Source organism: Oncorhynchus tshawytscha, linkage group LG04 (assembly GCF_018296145.1).
Source record: "Oncorhynchus tshawytscha isolate Ot180627B linkage group LG04, Otsh_v2.0, whole genome shotgun sequence".
In the NCBI taxonomy this organism is placed as follows: Eukaryota; Metazoa; Chordata; class Actinopteri; order Salmoniformes; family Salmonidae; genus Oncorhynchus; species Oncorhynchus tshawytscha.
This window is the reverse complement of record NC_056432.1, coordinates 15,902,052-15,917,362: the sequence shown is the minus strand read 5'-3', so window position 1 is coordinate 15,917,362 and position 15,311 is coordinate 15,902,052. Positions and strand designations below refer to the sequence as shown.

Below are 15,311 nucleotides of genomic sequence, written 5' to 3'. Positions count from 1 at the left end.
GACTGAAGAACTCAGACTTTCAACATGGCACCGTCATTAGATCCCACCTTTCCAACAAGTCAGTTTGTCAAATTTCTGCCCTGCTAGAGCTTCCTCGGTCAACTGTAGGTGCTGTTATTGTGAAATGGAAACATCTAGGAGCAACAACGGCTCAGCCGCGAAGTGGTAGGCCACACAAGCTCACAGAGCGAGTGCTGAAGCATCTGCAAGCAACGTCAGCACAAGAACTGTTCGTCGAGAGCTTCATGAAATGGGTTCCCATGGCCGAGCAGCTGAACACAAGCCTAATATCACCATGCGCAATGCCAGCACACACCCTGTCGGCTGGAGTGGTGTAAAGCTTGCCGCCATTGGAGCAGTGGAAACACGTTCTCTGGAGTGATGAATCACGCTTCACCACCTGGTAGACAGACAAATCTGGGTTTGGCGCATGCCAGGAGAACTACCTGCCCAAATGCATGGTGCCAACTATAAAGTTTGGTGGCTATTTCTCATGGGTCGGGCTAGGTCTCTTTGTTCCAGTGAAGGGAAATCTTAAAGCAACAGCATACAATGACATTCTAGACATTTCTGTGCTTCCAACTTTGTGGCAACAGTTTAGGGAAGGCTCTTTCCTGTTTTAGCATGACTATGCCCCCCGTGCACAAAGTACGGTCCACACAGAAGTGGTTTGTCAAGATCGGTGGAAAAACTTGACTGGCCTACACAGAGCCCTGACCTCAACCCCATTGAACACCTTAGGGATGAATTGGAATGCTGACTGTGAGCCAGGTCTAATCGCACAATATCAGTGCCCGACCTCACTAATGCGCATGGCTGAATGGAATCAAGTCCCTGCAGCAATGTTTGGGTGTAGTAGCACCAATTCACCACAAGGTGTCTCCTTTAAGCTACACACCACTGTAAAGAAAGATTGCATGTTTCTATCCAGTCAGCTAAAACTGAGCTAGCAGTGTCTCTGTGTTAAGGCTTGGATTCAGAAAGACGTTTCCCATGATCTGACAAAGAATAGCAAGACTCACCTGTTAGTGTGCTAGGTCTTGCTAAATGACAGGGAGAGGTCTGTTTTTGTATTATTCGGATTGTGCTTGTCAGTCCTCTCCTTCAACAAGGCACTCACATTCCATAAAATGTGTCTTTGTAGGTTTTACCTGATCTCATCGGTCTCTGGCACTTTGGTGTATGGAAGAATGGCTCTCACTCGCCTCCTGTCCTCTACAGGCTACACACAAAAGCACAGACAGACACAAGCACACTATTAAAAAACTGCACTATTAACCAATGCTTCCACTTAAATCTTCAAACACTCCCCTTAGCAATCCAAATGAAAGTATTCGACTAGACACCCTCCAGGACACCTCTCATTAGTATTTTCCTGGCTTCTCGCTCTCTCGAGATAGTTATGAAATATGGCCTGGGGTGTAGGGGAAGTTGGGACAGATATCTCCCAGATACAGTGTCTTCAGAAAGTATTCATACCACTTGCCTTGTTCCACATTTTGTTGTGTTACAGCCTGAAAACATTTTTTATTGAAATAGATTTTTTTCCTCTCTCACTATGACTATGTGGATTTCTGCCCACTTGTCAAAACATGCACAATGTCTAATCTGGCCATATTTTAAAATGTTGTATTTTCCTTTTGCATTTAGCCATTTCTTTCTAGAAGCATTATACTGAACTACTATATTATTCTACAGCTCCTTTGTTAGCAGTAAGCTACTGTTTATAGTTCATGCCCAGTTTGGTAGGAAAATGTTTGTATGGAAAGATTTGTATAAATTGGTTCCACACATAAATGTGGTTATTTTCCTGTCTCTAGCCTACCAGAGTGGAGTGAAATGTTAATTGGATTTATTTTTTTAGTATTACTTTAGTGCTTTGTTGCAAACAGGATGCATATTTTGGAATACTTTTTATTCTGTACAGGCTTCCTTTTCACTGTCAATTAGGTTAGTATTGTGGAGTAACTACAATATTGTTGATCCATCCTCAGTTCTATCACAGCCATTAAACTCTGTTTTAAAGTCACCATTGGCCTCATGGTAAAATCCCTGAGCGGTATCATAACTCTCCGGCAACTGACTTAGGAAGGACGCTTGTATCTTTGTAGTGACTGGGTGTATTGATAGCCCATCCAAAGTGTAAATAATAACTTCACCATGCTCAAAGGGATATTCAATGTTTGCTTTTTAAAATGTTTACCAGATCTTTACCTTTTAACTAGGCTAGTGAGTTAAGAACAAATTCTTATTTACAATGATGGCCTACCAAAAGGTCTCCTGCATGGACAGGGGCCGGGATTTTTTTAAAAATAAGACAAAAACACATCACGACAAGAGAGACAACACTACATAAAGAGAGACCTAAGACAACAACCCAGCATGGTAGCAACACAACATGGTAGCAACACAAAACGTGGTACAAATTATTATTATTGGTTATAGACAACAGCACAAAGGGCAAGAAATTAGAGAAAACAATACACCACGTGACGTAGCCACAACTGTTAGGTTACCAATAGGTGCCCTTTTTTTGCGAGGCATTGAAAAACCTCCCTGGTCTTTAGGGTTGGATCTGTGTTTGAAATTCCTTGCTCGACCTTACAGATAATTGCGTGGGTGGGGTATAGAGATGAGGTAGTCAAAAATAAAATGTTAAACACAGAGTCAACTTATTTAAGTTATGCAAATGTTTACTCCTGAACTTATTTAGGCTTGCCATAACAATGAGGTTGAATACTGATTGACCCAAGACATTTACGTAAACATTTCTAAAAACATAATTCTACTTTGACATTATTGAGTGTTGTGTAGGCCAGTGACCCCCCCCAAAAAAAAAAAAATCTAAATTTAATACATTTTAAATCCAGCCTATAACTACTAAATGTTAAGTCAAGGGGTGTGAACACTTTGAAGGCACTGTACATTGAGTATGTAGGGGGGGGGGGGAGAAGTCTTACCTCCGTTTCTACTCTTGAGCGTAATGGAATCTTACCTCTGGAGGAGCCACGGGTGATAGCAGCTTTTCACCTTTCAGCAGGCAAGACACATAGCTGTAATAACCAATCAGGTCTGACAGGGACGAGAACCGGCGCCCGCCAATGTAATAGTCTCCACACATGGCGATTATCCTGTAAACATGCACAGATACACAGAGCACAATATCAAATTGATTCGCTAAGCAAAATGTGCGGTGTGCAGAAAATATTAAGTATGAAAATAAAGGCCTAAATTCAATTGTCAGTTTGAACAATTAAAAATCAGCAGAAATAAGTAGGCTACACTTTCCACAAATTCTACTCAAACCATCAAAAAGTACAAGAGCAGAACAGCACAGTGCTAAAATTAGGCCCAGTTGCCCTGGGATCTGTGAAACAAAAAGGAGAACAGATGCATTAAACTATCATGACTCAACTGGTTATAGTCGGGTGTGAAATTACTCCAGTAATGATGACAATGGCATGATTAAAGTCTTGGCGAGCCAGCTAACAGTGGGGAGCCTAGAATAATCCTTCAGTCGCAGCCCATCTGTTGAGCAAATCTCTGTCTGACTAATGTACAGTAGATTAGACACCATTCAAGGACATCTTCCCATGGTTAGGCTATTGTTTAACCTTGCCTTTCTAATACCATTCCACAAGGGTTTCCAGCATCAACGCTATCATGTCTCTAAAGAAATGCTGTGAATGAGATGTCATCATTTCCCCATACGTTATTCAGTCGTCTATTGAAATGCTTGGTGTTGATCTGGTCCAGGCACGGGTGATGTCATGAATGCAGGCCGGGCCTTATCGACAGATATCGAACTGGAATGAATCCAGTTGAATGTACAGTGCACACACCCTGAAGGTATTAATAAATATGCCATTTAGCAAACGCTTTTATACAAAGCGACTTGCATACATTTTACGTATGGGTCGTCCCGGGAATTTAACCCACTAACCTGGCATTACAAGTGCTATGCTCTACCAAATGAGCTACAAAAGGACCCCACAGTATTGTGGACACAGAGTCAATATAGGGCAGACAGAACTGCTATTTGTGGATGGCTGCATGCATGTTCTGACTAACATCACTCTCACAGCCATCCAAAGCACTGGAGAAACCCAGAAAACTTCTCACACCAGGAGTGCTGTGAAAAGGTCATTACTTCTCCACATTTCAGTAGATGCGAGTGGGTAGTGTTGTCAGGAGCTAATGTCTGATGGAGACACAATACTAAGATAAGGGGGTGGATATATATATATATATTTTTTTAAACACCTTTATTTAACTAGGCAAGTCCGTTAAGAACAAATTCTTATTTACAATGACGGCCTACCGGGGAACAGCGGGTTAACTGCCTTGTTCAGGGGCAGAACAGATTTTTACCTTGTCAGCTTGGGAATTCAATCCAGCATCCTTTCGGTTACAGGCCAGACGCTCTAACCACTAGGCTACCTGAGCCCCAAAAGGTAATGAGGGGATGGAGGTAATGTCCTGCCTGCTGGTAATCAGAAGCATGGTTGCCGGGCCGTCCACGCATGCACCCCTCTGTCAAGGACAAGTCTCACCTTCACCCACACACTTGCCCCAAAGGAGCCAGCAATGGGATCCTGAATGTTATGTCTAACATCTGCATTGACTCACTTTCTGTTCTGTGATGCAGGCTGTTAGAAACATGGTGGCTAAGGCTATAAACTTAGACTCAGTGGTTTGTGCAGTATTCATAGTGTCTGTAACCCACAGGGATAGGTCAAGGGATAGCGGTTAATTTCTTGTTTGGGTCGCGAGCTGAAAAAGTTTAAGAACCATGGGACTACAAAAAAAGGTTTGTAGCCCACGATATGCAGGTCATGGAGACATACTTCTGCGTCTGTGCGATTGACCTGCGTCATGACTAATGCATTGTGAATTAATTAACTCCGTGTTTGTGTGTGCGTGCGCATGCTTTGACTGACCTGAAATGGTTGACCACGCTGGTCAAGCTGAGGAAGGACAGGACAAAGGAGCCGGGCCGGCGGTCACTCTCCCTGATGAGGTAGCTGCCAGGAGTCTTGGCCTGCCGCAACCGCTCCTCAGCAATGGTCCGGTCCAGCTTCCCATGGTACCACCTAAAACAAAGGGAGGGACGGACGGGCATCGTCAACCTTGGATACCTAGGCCTACATGTACACCATTTTTCCCTCTGTATTCAGCTCGCAATATTACACTTTTTTCTCTCTCTGGGAGACAGTCAACACTAACGCTGTGTTCTATGAAGCATACCACCTGAGAGAACTCGAGCGGGGAGGGACATACACACAGTAACACACAAAGTCTTTATGTAGGCTTGTTGCACAGCGTGACATTAGCCAGAATGTGATTCAAACACTTTTTTATTCAAAAACAAAAGTGGAACACTTTTCTGTGATGCAAAAATAATCTTCCTAATAGCTGTGCAAGTTCAAATTTGGTTCACTTTGTAAAACAATATGAATAATAAATCAAATAAAATCACTGAATTTATGATTAACTGTGCTGCAGTGTCATTCATAAATTGACTTACCACATTCATCCAAACACCCACTCCATTGTTCACCCCATCCATCATTAGCTTAGGCTATTCCATTCAGTCACATGAACGCTTTCAGTTCCCAACATCTCAAACCATTCTCAGATTGTTACAGTCATCCCCTCCCACAGACTCAATGGAGTCACATATTCAATTAACATTTTACTCATTGGTCCATCATTAGTAATCCTTCAGTAGTTAACACTCATTCATCCATGTCTCCTAAAAAAAAAAGTCTGAATCAAGAGTTTTATAAATTAGACCATTTCTTTACTAACCCTCATTCATAAAACCCTAACAACCACACAGAGATTCTTTGTGACTGATTCAAGGCAAACAAATAGGCCTAGCCTGCTGCTCAAAATAACCCTGTACTCGGCTGGGTCTGTTATGTTATAGTCTTGACTTGGGACTAGGCTTTGTTTTGGGTTTCTTGGTCTCGCAGAGATCGTAGTATACGGCCTTACTCTTGGACTTGATAGAATGCTCTTATCTAGTTTTATGTAGACAAGACTAATATGCCAGCAAACTATGCTAGCCAAAACAAGGAGGGATCACCACTATTCATGTTATGTGTTTAAAAGACACCACTGAGTTTGAGTGTCTAGGACTCTAGGGTCAATTCTCAAGTCAACAGCAAGTGTGAGCATAACATTACATTGACATCTTCTGAAATATTAAGCTAGTAAGAAACTGCACCAAGATGTTACCCTCTAGTCTACCTATATAGAGCAGCCACTAAAACAGGCGAGAGGAGAGTGGAACGGAGCGTAAACGACAAAAGCTTTTTAAGCTTCAGCCGCACCATTAAAAGCAGGCTGCTTTTTTAGTCAAACAGAAGCTTTTCTACCACTGGTTAAAGTTTCAGCAGGTCACCGACTTAACGTTCCCGCCAGATGGGTGAAACATTTACACATTGGCCCAGATTTTGGGCTAACACCACAGAACAGGGGGGATGAATGGGTTGTCACAGTTATTTTCAAACAAGACTTTAAGTGCTCCCATCTGGTTTAGAGGAGCAGGGGTATGCTATTGTAAAATAATAATGATAGCGATGCAGTCTGGTGTGGGGGGGGTAGGTGTGCTGTGGACGGGGAAAAAGGCCAGTGGAGCTCCTGGGAGGGGGTTAAGAGACTGGCAGGCTAAAGGTTTTGTTTGATGGAGAGACTGAGGAAGACAGATGTGAGAAGTGAGCGTATGATTGAGAGACTGCTAAATAGTTGACATATCTGTATTGACCCTTTTTGCACTAACTCCTTTGACTCATCGCATACTCTGCTGCTACTGTTTATCATTTATCCTGTTGCCTAGTCACTTTACCTCTACGTACATATCTACCTCAATTAAGTCGTACTGGTACCCAGTCATGTATATAGGGGCATGGATACATCAGTCAGCATGTAGACTGACTATAGTACAATGCCTACAAAAAGTAGGGTGGAAGATACATGTTGGCCTGAACCAACAGTATTGCTGTTGAATTGGATGTTCAGGTCTTCACTTAGCTTCTTTCCAACTTCTGCCTAAACTAAAAAGGTGTATATATTGAAAAGATGGGTTTATCAAGTGTCTAAGCAGGCCTAAGCCTACTGTAAATTTCAAACTCTGAAAGAACTGCTGAAATTGATTCATGATTATTCTCATTTCAAATGCATCTTTCCTAGTGTATAGAGAACCATATTATTCACCCAACATTTGCATAGAGCAAATATCCTGCCCGTGTCGATCTGAAACAACGACAACACAATAACAGCAGAGGAAAGAGTCTGATCCAGGGGTGAGTCATTTGGTGTTTGCCTACGCACACAGTCTGCTTTGTAGCTCGGGGTCAAAGAATATCAGCACAACCGGGGTTGTGATTCCACTAAAGACGCAGCAGCTCCAGGCTTTTTTCCTCTCCATCTCCACTGTTGGTCACGGTTGTTTCTTTCATTATTTATTTATCCAGCAACTATTAACCCCTCAGTCTGTAAAGGGAACAACACACGGCTTGCCAACGCACGCATTACCTGCACCATGAGATATGTGCACAGAGCATCCTCTCATCATCATATTTTACAGGCCAGAAGACAGTGGGGGTTCCATCCGGAGGAAGCAGAGAGCTGTGCATGGATGGACTTCCTTATTAGACCTTCCAGTGAGGATAGGGTCAAAGGATTGCTCTATAAAAAAGGTCCACAGTAATCTCAGTGCTGCTGTGCAGATTCACAGGGAGTGGAGTGTTAATGCTAAGGCAGGTGGGTTCCTACAGTTAAACTCCCCATGACTGTGTGTCTTTCTTCCTGAGCGGAGCTGTTCTGGCCAGCTGTGGCTTGGACAGACGTCCAGGTTTGCTAAACTACATTGTAGCTGCACTGGAGAGAATTTAATTGCCTTAGATCAGAACTGTCTGTATAGCTGTTATAGTCATGATGGTGTCCGATGGTGGCTGTGTGAGTAGAAAGAGATGGCTGATTAGCCTAGGGGCCAAGGTGTGAATGTTTTTTGGGCTAATTCTCTTGCATACATTCTAAAAAGAGCAACTCTTGCAAATATTAGATTATTATTGAATAATTTCAGTATTCCTTTTTATAGTGTTAGACCGATGCTTGTCATATTTCTCATTGCAACACCCGTCATAAGTGTTCCACTCCCACCACGTCTGAAACCGCTTGTGTGCGTAAGTTTATTAATTGAGAGATGAGCGCGTAGAAATGCTTTCCATTTGCCATACTTAAAATTAAAAATGTCTATAAATATTCCACCGACCTATGTGCAGTAACCAGCTAGAAGTTACTCAAGCTACTGCATAGTTATTTTCAAAGCAACAAAAGCATGGAAACTAAGCAATGTTTTATCAAAATTAAGTTGTTACACCCTATGACAATGCAGTCCTCACTAATGTACAAGCTTATTTTTTATATAGGTGTAAGTTAGAGCGTTTTGGGGGATGGGGGAGGCCGGGGTTAGCCAGGGTGTTGTGATGAATGGGGTATGAACATAGACCATGACAGCAGCGATAGGACACGCTGGTTTTATCAGCCTGAGGAATGCCTCGTTGTGTCAGTGCATGAATCAAGAGCAGCACAATGAAGCTCTGCTCTGGCTGTTCCTACTGGCGGCTACTAGTTTAACCCTTAAGCACTACTCTTTAAAAAAAAAAGCCTAAAATAAGGCTGTTCTGTATCCTGCATACTGTGCACTAAAAGAACAAACTAAACTTGTCAACAATAAAACTGACTGGTCATGCAAACATGACTGTCCTTCACCTAATAGGCTAGGTAAAAAGCAAAACAAACCTCCACCCACCCACACAGTGGAAGCAGGCACTCTCCTCGCAGAGTCTAGGCACCTCTTTCTCACAGGAAGCACAGGTACAGGGAGTTACATCACATGACAGCAGGCAACAGAGGCTCCTTCACTTCAACAACATGATAGAAGAGGGCCTCCATTTCCAGCATGTGACATATGCAGCTGGCACGAAGTGAAAAAGCAAGACTAATTTAATGCAAAGTCAGAAATTCACACCGCTCATGAGAAAGAGGAAGAGAGTTGGGTAGATTTAGTGTTGAGGACTAGATGGGAGGCTCCTATCTGAAACCCACAGAGAGCTTTCTCACACACAGCATAGTGCGGGCAGACAGAGTTAGTGGCTGCTGTAATGACGTGTCTTGACAGTTTTGGAAGGAAACATAGCAAGCAAATAATTTAAAATCCTCTGTTTGAGTCAGTGTGTATCGCATATAGCCAGTACGCTACAGTGTATCTTGAGAGGATTAACCAATACAAAATGTTTTTTTCCCTCAATTAGCTGAGTGAAGAATATAACAGTTTTCACCTATGTAACCAATGTGCAAGAGTATTCAGGGCAAGCTGAAACCCTGCAATTCTCTCAAAAGTATTTCTGAAATCTATATAGAACAAACAGACTATTGCATTAGATTCCCAGGGTGCTGACGTTCACCATAGCAATTTTCAGACCATTCAGAGTGTTCCATTTGGACTGACAACCTGTGGAAGGGTTTCTACCACAGGAGGCTACAGGCTGAGAACTGTAATTTTTCATAAAAAAACTACCTCCCTCCGGAGCTGCTGAGATGGTGTCTAGTCACATGCAGCTTTAGTGAGGCACATCAAGGTTCACCTCTGGCTAAATGTTTTAGGTGTAGACCGACCAAGCTTATATTTTCACATCAAATATGGCCATGTAAAAACACTAGCATTTAGACTACTCACTGAAAACATTATTTGGCAGGACCAATGTGAGATTCCTCTACAGATGGATTTACACAATGATATTATTTGTAGTTCAAAATAGCCACTTTAAAGGAAGAGGTTTCAAAATTATTTTTTGGGAAAGCATTTCACAGCTTGAACCCTCAAATTGTGCCATGGGAAACAAGCCAATAGCCTATCTATATACCATGTACTGTCTTTTCCCTTTCACCAGGCTCCTCAAATCAAATTGATGAATCAGAAATGCATCTGTGTTTGAGCATTCAGGACATGACCTCTGGTTAGCCCTGGACGGATGGAGTGGAGGGCAGGAAGGAGAGGGACAGGGACGAGACCTCTCGATTTCCAAGGGCTACATCTCTAGGGCTGAGAGGGCAGACTCAGCTTGTTGATGTTCGATTGAGGAATTACCATTTCTCTCTGGCTCTAGTTCTCGTGTGCATTCCCTCTCCTGTTTTTCCCCCTTCCTCCTCTCACAATGGAAGCCACCATGCTAAAATATCTCAGAAGATGTCAAGTCACTCCTTTCAGCGACAACAAGTAATGAAACTGCACCACTTTAGATCAGCGATGTGCCTCAGCTGAGCTGCCAGCGGTCATGAGGGGAAACAAGCCAATCACGCTTTCCCCCCACGAATTGGACTGTCCTCCTTAACTGGTACCCACAAGGTCTAGCAAACATATAGCCTAGAGCTGAGCAAAATGCCTGCAATAAGTAAATGAATATGGTCAGTGTCAATAATATTTGGTTTATCATCCAATCTCTAACATTGCCTATTTCAATTTATATTAAACTTCATCAACTGTTTTATTTGGTGGTAATCAATTTGAGTTAGGAGTTTGCTTTATTCCAATGTAAAATAAAAGTTTTTCATGTGCAATTTTCTAAAAACAAAAATGTGATATTTGGAGCCATATTCAAATGAGATGGGGATAATGTAGCTTGTCATAAAATGAATGAAGACTAGAAAAACTCAAAGGAGCATCAAGTTGTAAGTACAGGAGGAGAACCTAGGGAACATATGCTACATCATTATATAGATCGCAATTTGTCTACATCAATGGTGCCAATTAATGCGGACTCCAACAATCGATCAATGAAATATAGAATCATAGCATTAACTCACCCAAACAAAAAGCAAAGCCTTACAAATTATATTTAGGGGAATACGGTATGGGTAATTCCAAGAACCCTACTCTGTCTGGTAGAGATGAATAACAAAGAGAGAAGAGATTGTGCATAAACATGCACCTCAGTCTCCTGTCCTACCAGCCTGTTAGGAAAGTAAGGAGGGCTGGATGGCTAGGTGCCACACTTACGCGGAGTTCGCTCTCTGCTGCATCTCCTGGTCTGTCCCGCTCTCTCACAAGGAGTTCCCGCTCCACTGATGCTGATTGTTCTGCTGCCGAGGAAAACGTTGAGTTGGAGTGACTAGGGTCTGAGTGCTCCGGTGCGGAAAGCAATGCAAACACAACTCTAAATCCATCTGTGCTATGCTATGAACCTGCCGCCCAGATAAAGTCATCTCCGCACTCTAGGGTCAGTAAGCAGCAACCAAAGGAGGAAGAGGGCTACTGGAATGGACCTCACATAATATGCTGGAAGTGATGCTAAGTGATTAAAAAAAAAATTCTGATCAGTTGTCCAGTTTCCTTAATCGTCTAAACACTGAGGGAAGAGGTTTGTCATACAGGATGAGGAGGCTGAGTCCGTCTGCATCTTCAAGCCAAGCAGAAAGGATGAATCTCTCTCCATTTCCCTCGCTCTCTGGAGCCTAAAATAAAGCCACGCATCATGAGCACGCAGCCTATAGGTTTAATGAAAAGTGGGGCAATGGGGGTAAGGAGTGGTATCACACGAGTGAGGTTGCATGGCAACAACACACATAATCCCATGAGCTCTGGGTGCTTATGTGAACGGCTTACATACAACCACACCTGAAGCTAGCGGTGTGCATGGTTCAAAACACACTCACCCTGAAATTCTGTATTAGTTACAAACCCCGGGATTATTTAGGTAAATGTACAAAACGCCACAGCTTCAAAACACTGCATGGATTTATGCACTAACCAGACCCTTCAACTTGTCTCTAACCAATTTTTTTGTTTTTACTTTCCAGTGGGGAAAAAGGGAGCAGCTGTGAAAATGCTCTATTTTTCTTCACACATGGAATGTCACAGCTTGCTACCCTCAGTCAGAGCGAGAGAGTGACAGCACACGGACTTGTTTGACGCACACTAGGGATGGGCATTTGAAATTAGTGATATTTTTGGGATATGTTCAGATAATTGAAATACATGTGTTTTAAAGAAGAAGAAAAACTGGGGGGGTGGGTAAACTTCAATGGAGAATTGCTCCTGCAACTCGAGAGCCAATCTGCTGAAACAAGCAAAGTGCAGCACAGGGGTGGGGGAGGGGCGAGAGAGGAGTAGGGGCCGTTGTGTGGCATGGAAGTAGAGTGCCCGTCTTGACTACATCAAATCATTGACTTTCCTAGTTAAATAAAGGTTAAATAAAAATAAAATAGTAAAGCTACAGTAGCCAGCTAAGTTAACCAGCTAAAGTAGCAAGGCTATTTTGCTGCACTCCCCAGCCAATGTCAACAATGTCTACAACAACTCCAGCCTACTCCTCATTTAGCCAACTTAATTACAATTAAAAATTCCATTTTGTATTTATTAGAAATCTCCCACTTCACTTGCTACACAGGGATCTGACTATATCGCTGTTTTGATTGGCCGACAACACAGCTACACGTATGAAACGTATGTAGGCTACCAGCATGCATTTCATGATTTATTTTTATACAGAAGGGGCACACTAGGCTTGGACAATATCTAGATTTTCATATTGTCATACCATCCTCAGTAATACCGTAATCGCACACACGGGGCGCTAAAAAGGCCCCAAAAAAAGCCCCTCGGTCCTCAATTACCAGAATGCTAACAAAATTGGCAAACTAATAGTGACATCAGATTCGGTTAGTTAAATGCTAACTCGCGAAAACAGAACAAAATATAAAAACGCAACATGTAAAGCGTTGGTCCCATGTTTCATAGGATGAAATAAAGCATTTCAGAAATATTCCATATGCACAAAAGTTTCTCAAATTTGGTGCACAAAGTATTTACATCCCTGTTAGGTGAGCATTTATCCTTTGCCAAGAATTCATCCACCTGACAGTGGCATATCAAGGAGCTGAATAAACAGCATGATCATTACACAAGTTGACCTTGTACTGGGGACTATAGAAGGCCACTAAAAGGTTCAGTTGTGTCACACAACAATGCCACAGATGTCTCAAGTTGAGGGATTGTGCAATTAGCATGCGGCCTGCAGGAATGTCCATCAGAGCGGTTGTCAGAGGATTTAATGTTCATTTCTCTACCATAAACAATGGTGAAGGCGGTTTAAGAGAATCTGTCAGTACGGCCAACTGGCCTCACAACCGCAGACCACATGTAATCACACTAGCCCAGGACCTTCACATCCGGCTTCTTGACCTGCGGGATCGTCTGAGGCCAGTCATCCGGACACCTGATGAAACTGGGTTTGCACAACCAAAGAATTTCTGCATAAACTGTCAGAAACAGTATCAGGGAAGCTCATCTGCGTGCTCGTCATCCTCACCAGGGTCTTGACCTGACTGGAGTTCGGCATCGTAACAGACTTCAGAGGGCAAATGCTCACCTTTGATAGCCAATGGCACGCTGGAGAGGGTGCTCTTCACAGATTAATCCCAGTTTCAACTGTACCAGGCAGATGGCAGACAGCATGTATGGTGTCATGTGGGCGAGCGGTTTGCTTATGTCATGGTTGTGAACAAAGTGCCCAATGGTGGCGGTGGGGTTATCGTATGGGCAGGCATAAGCTAAGGCCCATTGTCGTGCCATTCATCAGTCACCATCACCTCATGTTTTAGCATGATAAGGCACGGGCCCATGTCGCAAGAATCTGTACACAATTCCTAGAAGCTGAAAATGTTCCAGTTCTTCCATCCCCTGCCTAATCAGACATGTCACCCATTGAGCATGTTTGGGATGCTCTGGATCAACATGCATGACAGCGTGTTCCAGTTCTGCAAATATCCAGCAAATTTGCAGAGCCATTGAAAAAGGAGTGGGACAACATTCCAAAGGTCAATCAACAGCCTGATCAACTCTACGCGAAGGAGATGTGTTGCGCTGCAGGAGGTAAATGCTGATCACACCAGACACTGACTGGTTCTGTCTCACGGTCATACCTTTTTTTTTAAAGGTACACTACATCACCAAAAGTATGTGGACATCCCATCAAAATGTATGGATTCGGCAATTTCAGCCAAACTCGTCGCTGACAGATGTCTAAAAAAATCGAGCACATAGCCATGCAATCTCCAAAGACAAACACTGGCAGTAGAATGGCCCGCACTGAAGAGCTCAGTGACTTGCAATGTGGCACCATCATGGGATGCCACCTTTCCAACAAGTTAGTTAGTCAAATTTCTTCACTGCTACAGCTGCCCCAGTCAAAAATTAAAAAAAAAATAAAGCTAGTAGAAAGCACAGGGGAAAAAATGCCAACTGTACAGATTAATTCAGAGCCTTTGGCTTTGGCTTCTGGCAGAAAGCCATAATAAGATGGCAAACATTTAGTAGTGAATCTCATACAAGTGTAAGGTTGTCAGCTCACGTGCGCCGCACAACAGAGACTTGCCAATAAATATAGAACACTATGGAGTCACCAGCTCCTGCTTTCTCCCGCTGTGCTATTCACAAATACGTGACTGGCTCAACTGTTCTGGGGAACAAGGTTACGCTTAATAATGTGACAGGTGAATCTGCTTCAAAAGGTGTTGCACTAGTTGACTGCAAGTATTAACTTAAAAAAGTAGCTAAAAATATTAAAATGTATTTTAACTTCAAATAAATAGTTGATGGTATAAAAAATATTTAAAAAAACATGCCATGGCTTTTTCCAAATACCCTGGTATACCACCCAAGCCCACTCATAACTGTCATAAAACTGTTACAGAAAAAAAGTTTAGAATGTAAATGGTCTATCCTTGTGGGCTCTGTGGCAATGTCATAGATAAATTGTACCCCATGATGAAAATCGGGGAGCGGACGAAGGATCCGTCTAACGTCCATACGTTTGTTAGTAACACGCGATATCTCCAACAGCACTGGCACAATTGACGAAACTTGGGTGAATGATGAGTCTTGCAATAGAGATCCAGCATTAACAAAATTATACTGATTGGCCCAAGGGGGACACTATAGTAATCAACTGAAATTCCAAACTTTCACAGTCAATTCATTGACATCAACCATTACTATCAGTATAGTCCAGCAAGACTGCTATCAGTAAATATTCCTCATTTGCCCATAAAAACAAATTCAGTTTTACATCAATGCATCTCCTTATCAAATAAAATGTTACTTGTCACAAGCGCCAAATACAACATGTGTTGACCTTACCGTGAAATGCTTACTTAGAAGCCCTTAACCAGCGATGCAGTAGTAAATATTTACTAAATAATGTAAAATAACGAGGCTATAGACAGGGGGTACCAGTACCGGG

At 42.6% G+C, this 15,311-nt stretch overlaps 1 protein-coding gene across 9 annotated transcripts in view; it reads right to left on the bottom strand.

The window, feature by feature from the left end:
• LOC112247269 (ras GTPase-activating protein 1) overlaps positions 1-15,311 on the bottom strand; it is a 49,329-nt gene that overhangs the window by 17,743 nt on the left and 16,275 nt on the right. For 8 of the 9 annotated variants that reach the window (XM_024415996.2, XM_024416003.2, XM_024415979.2 and 5 more), the window contains 3 exons: positions 4,941-5,093; positions 2,996-3,131; positions 1,152-1,222 (listed from right to left, as the gene is read on the bottom strand). In XM_024415996.2, the coding sequence (XP_024271764.1) occupies positions 1,152-1,222; positions 2,996-3,131; positions 4,941-5,093 (360 nt within the window). Of the gene's footprint in view, positions 1-1,151; positions 1,223-2,995; positions 3,132-4,940; positions 5,094-11,068; positions 11,512-15,311 lie in introns of those variants that run through there. The other variant, XM_024416019.2, reaches the window with a different exon arrangement.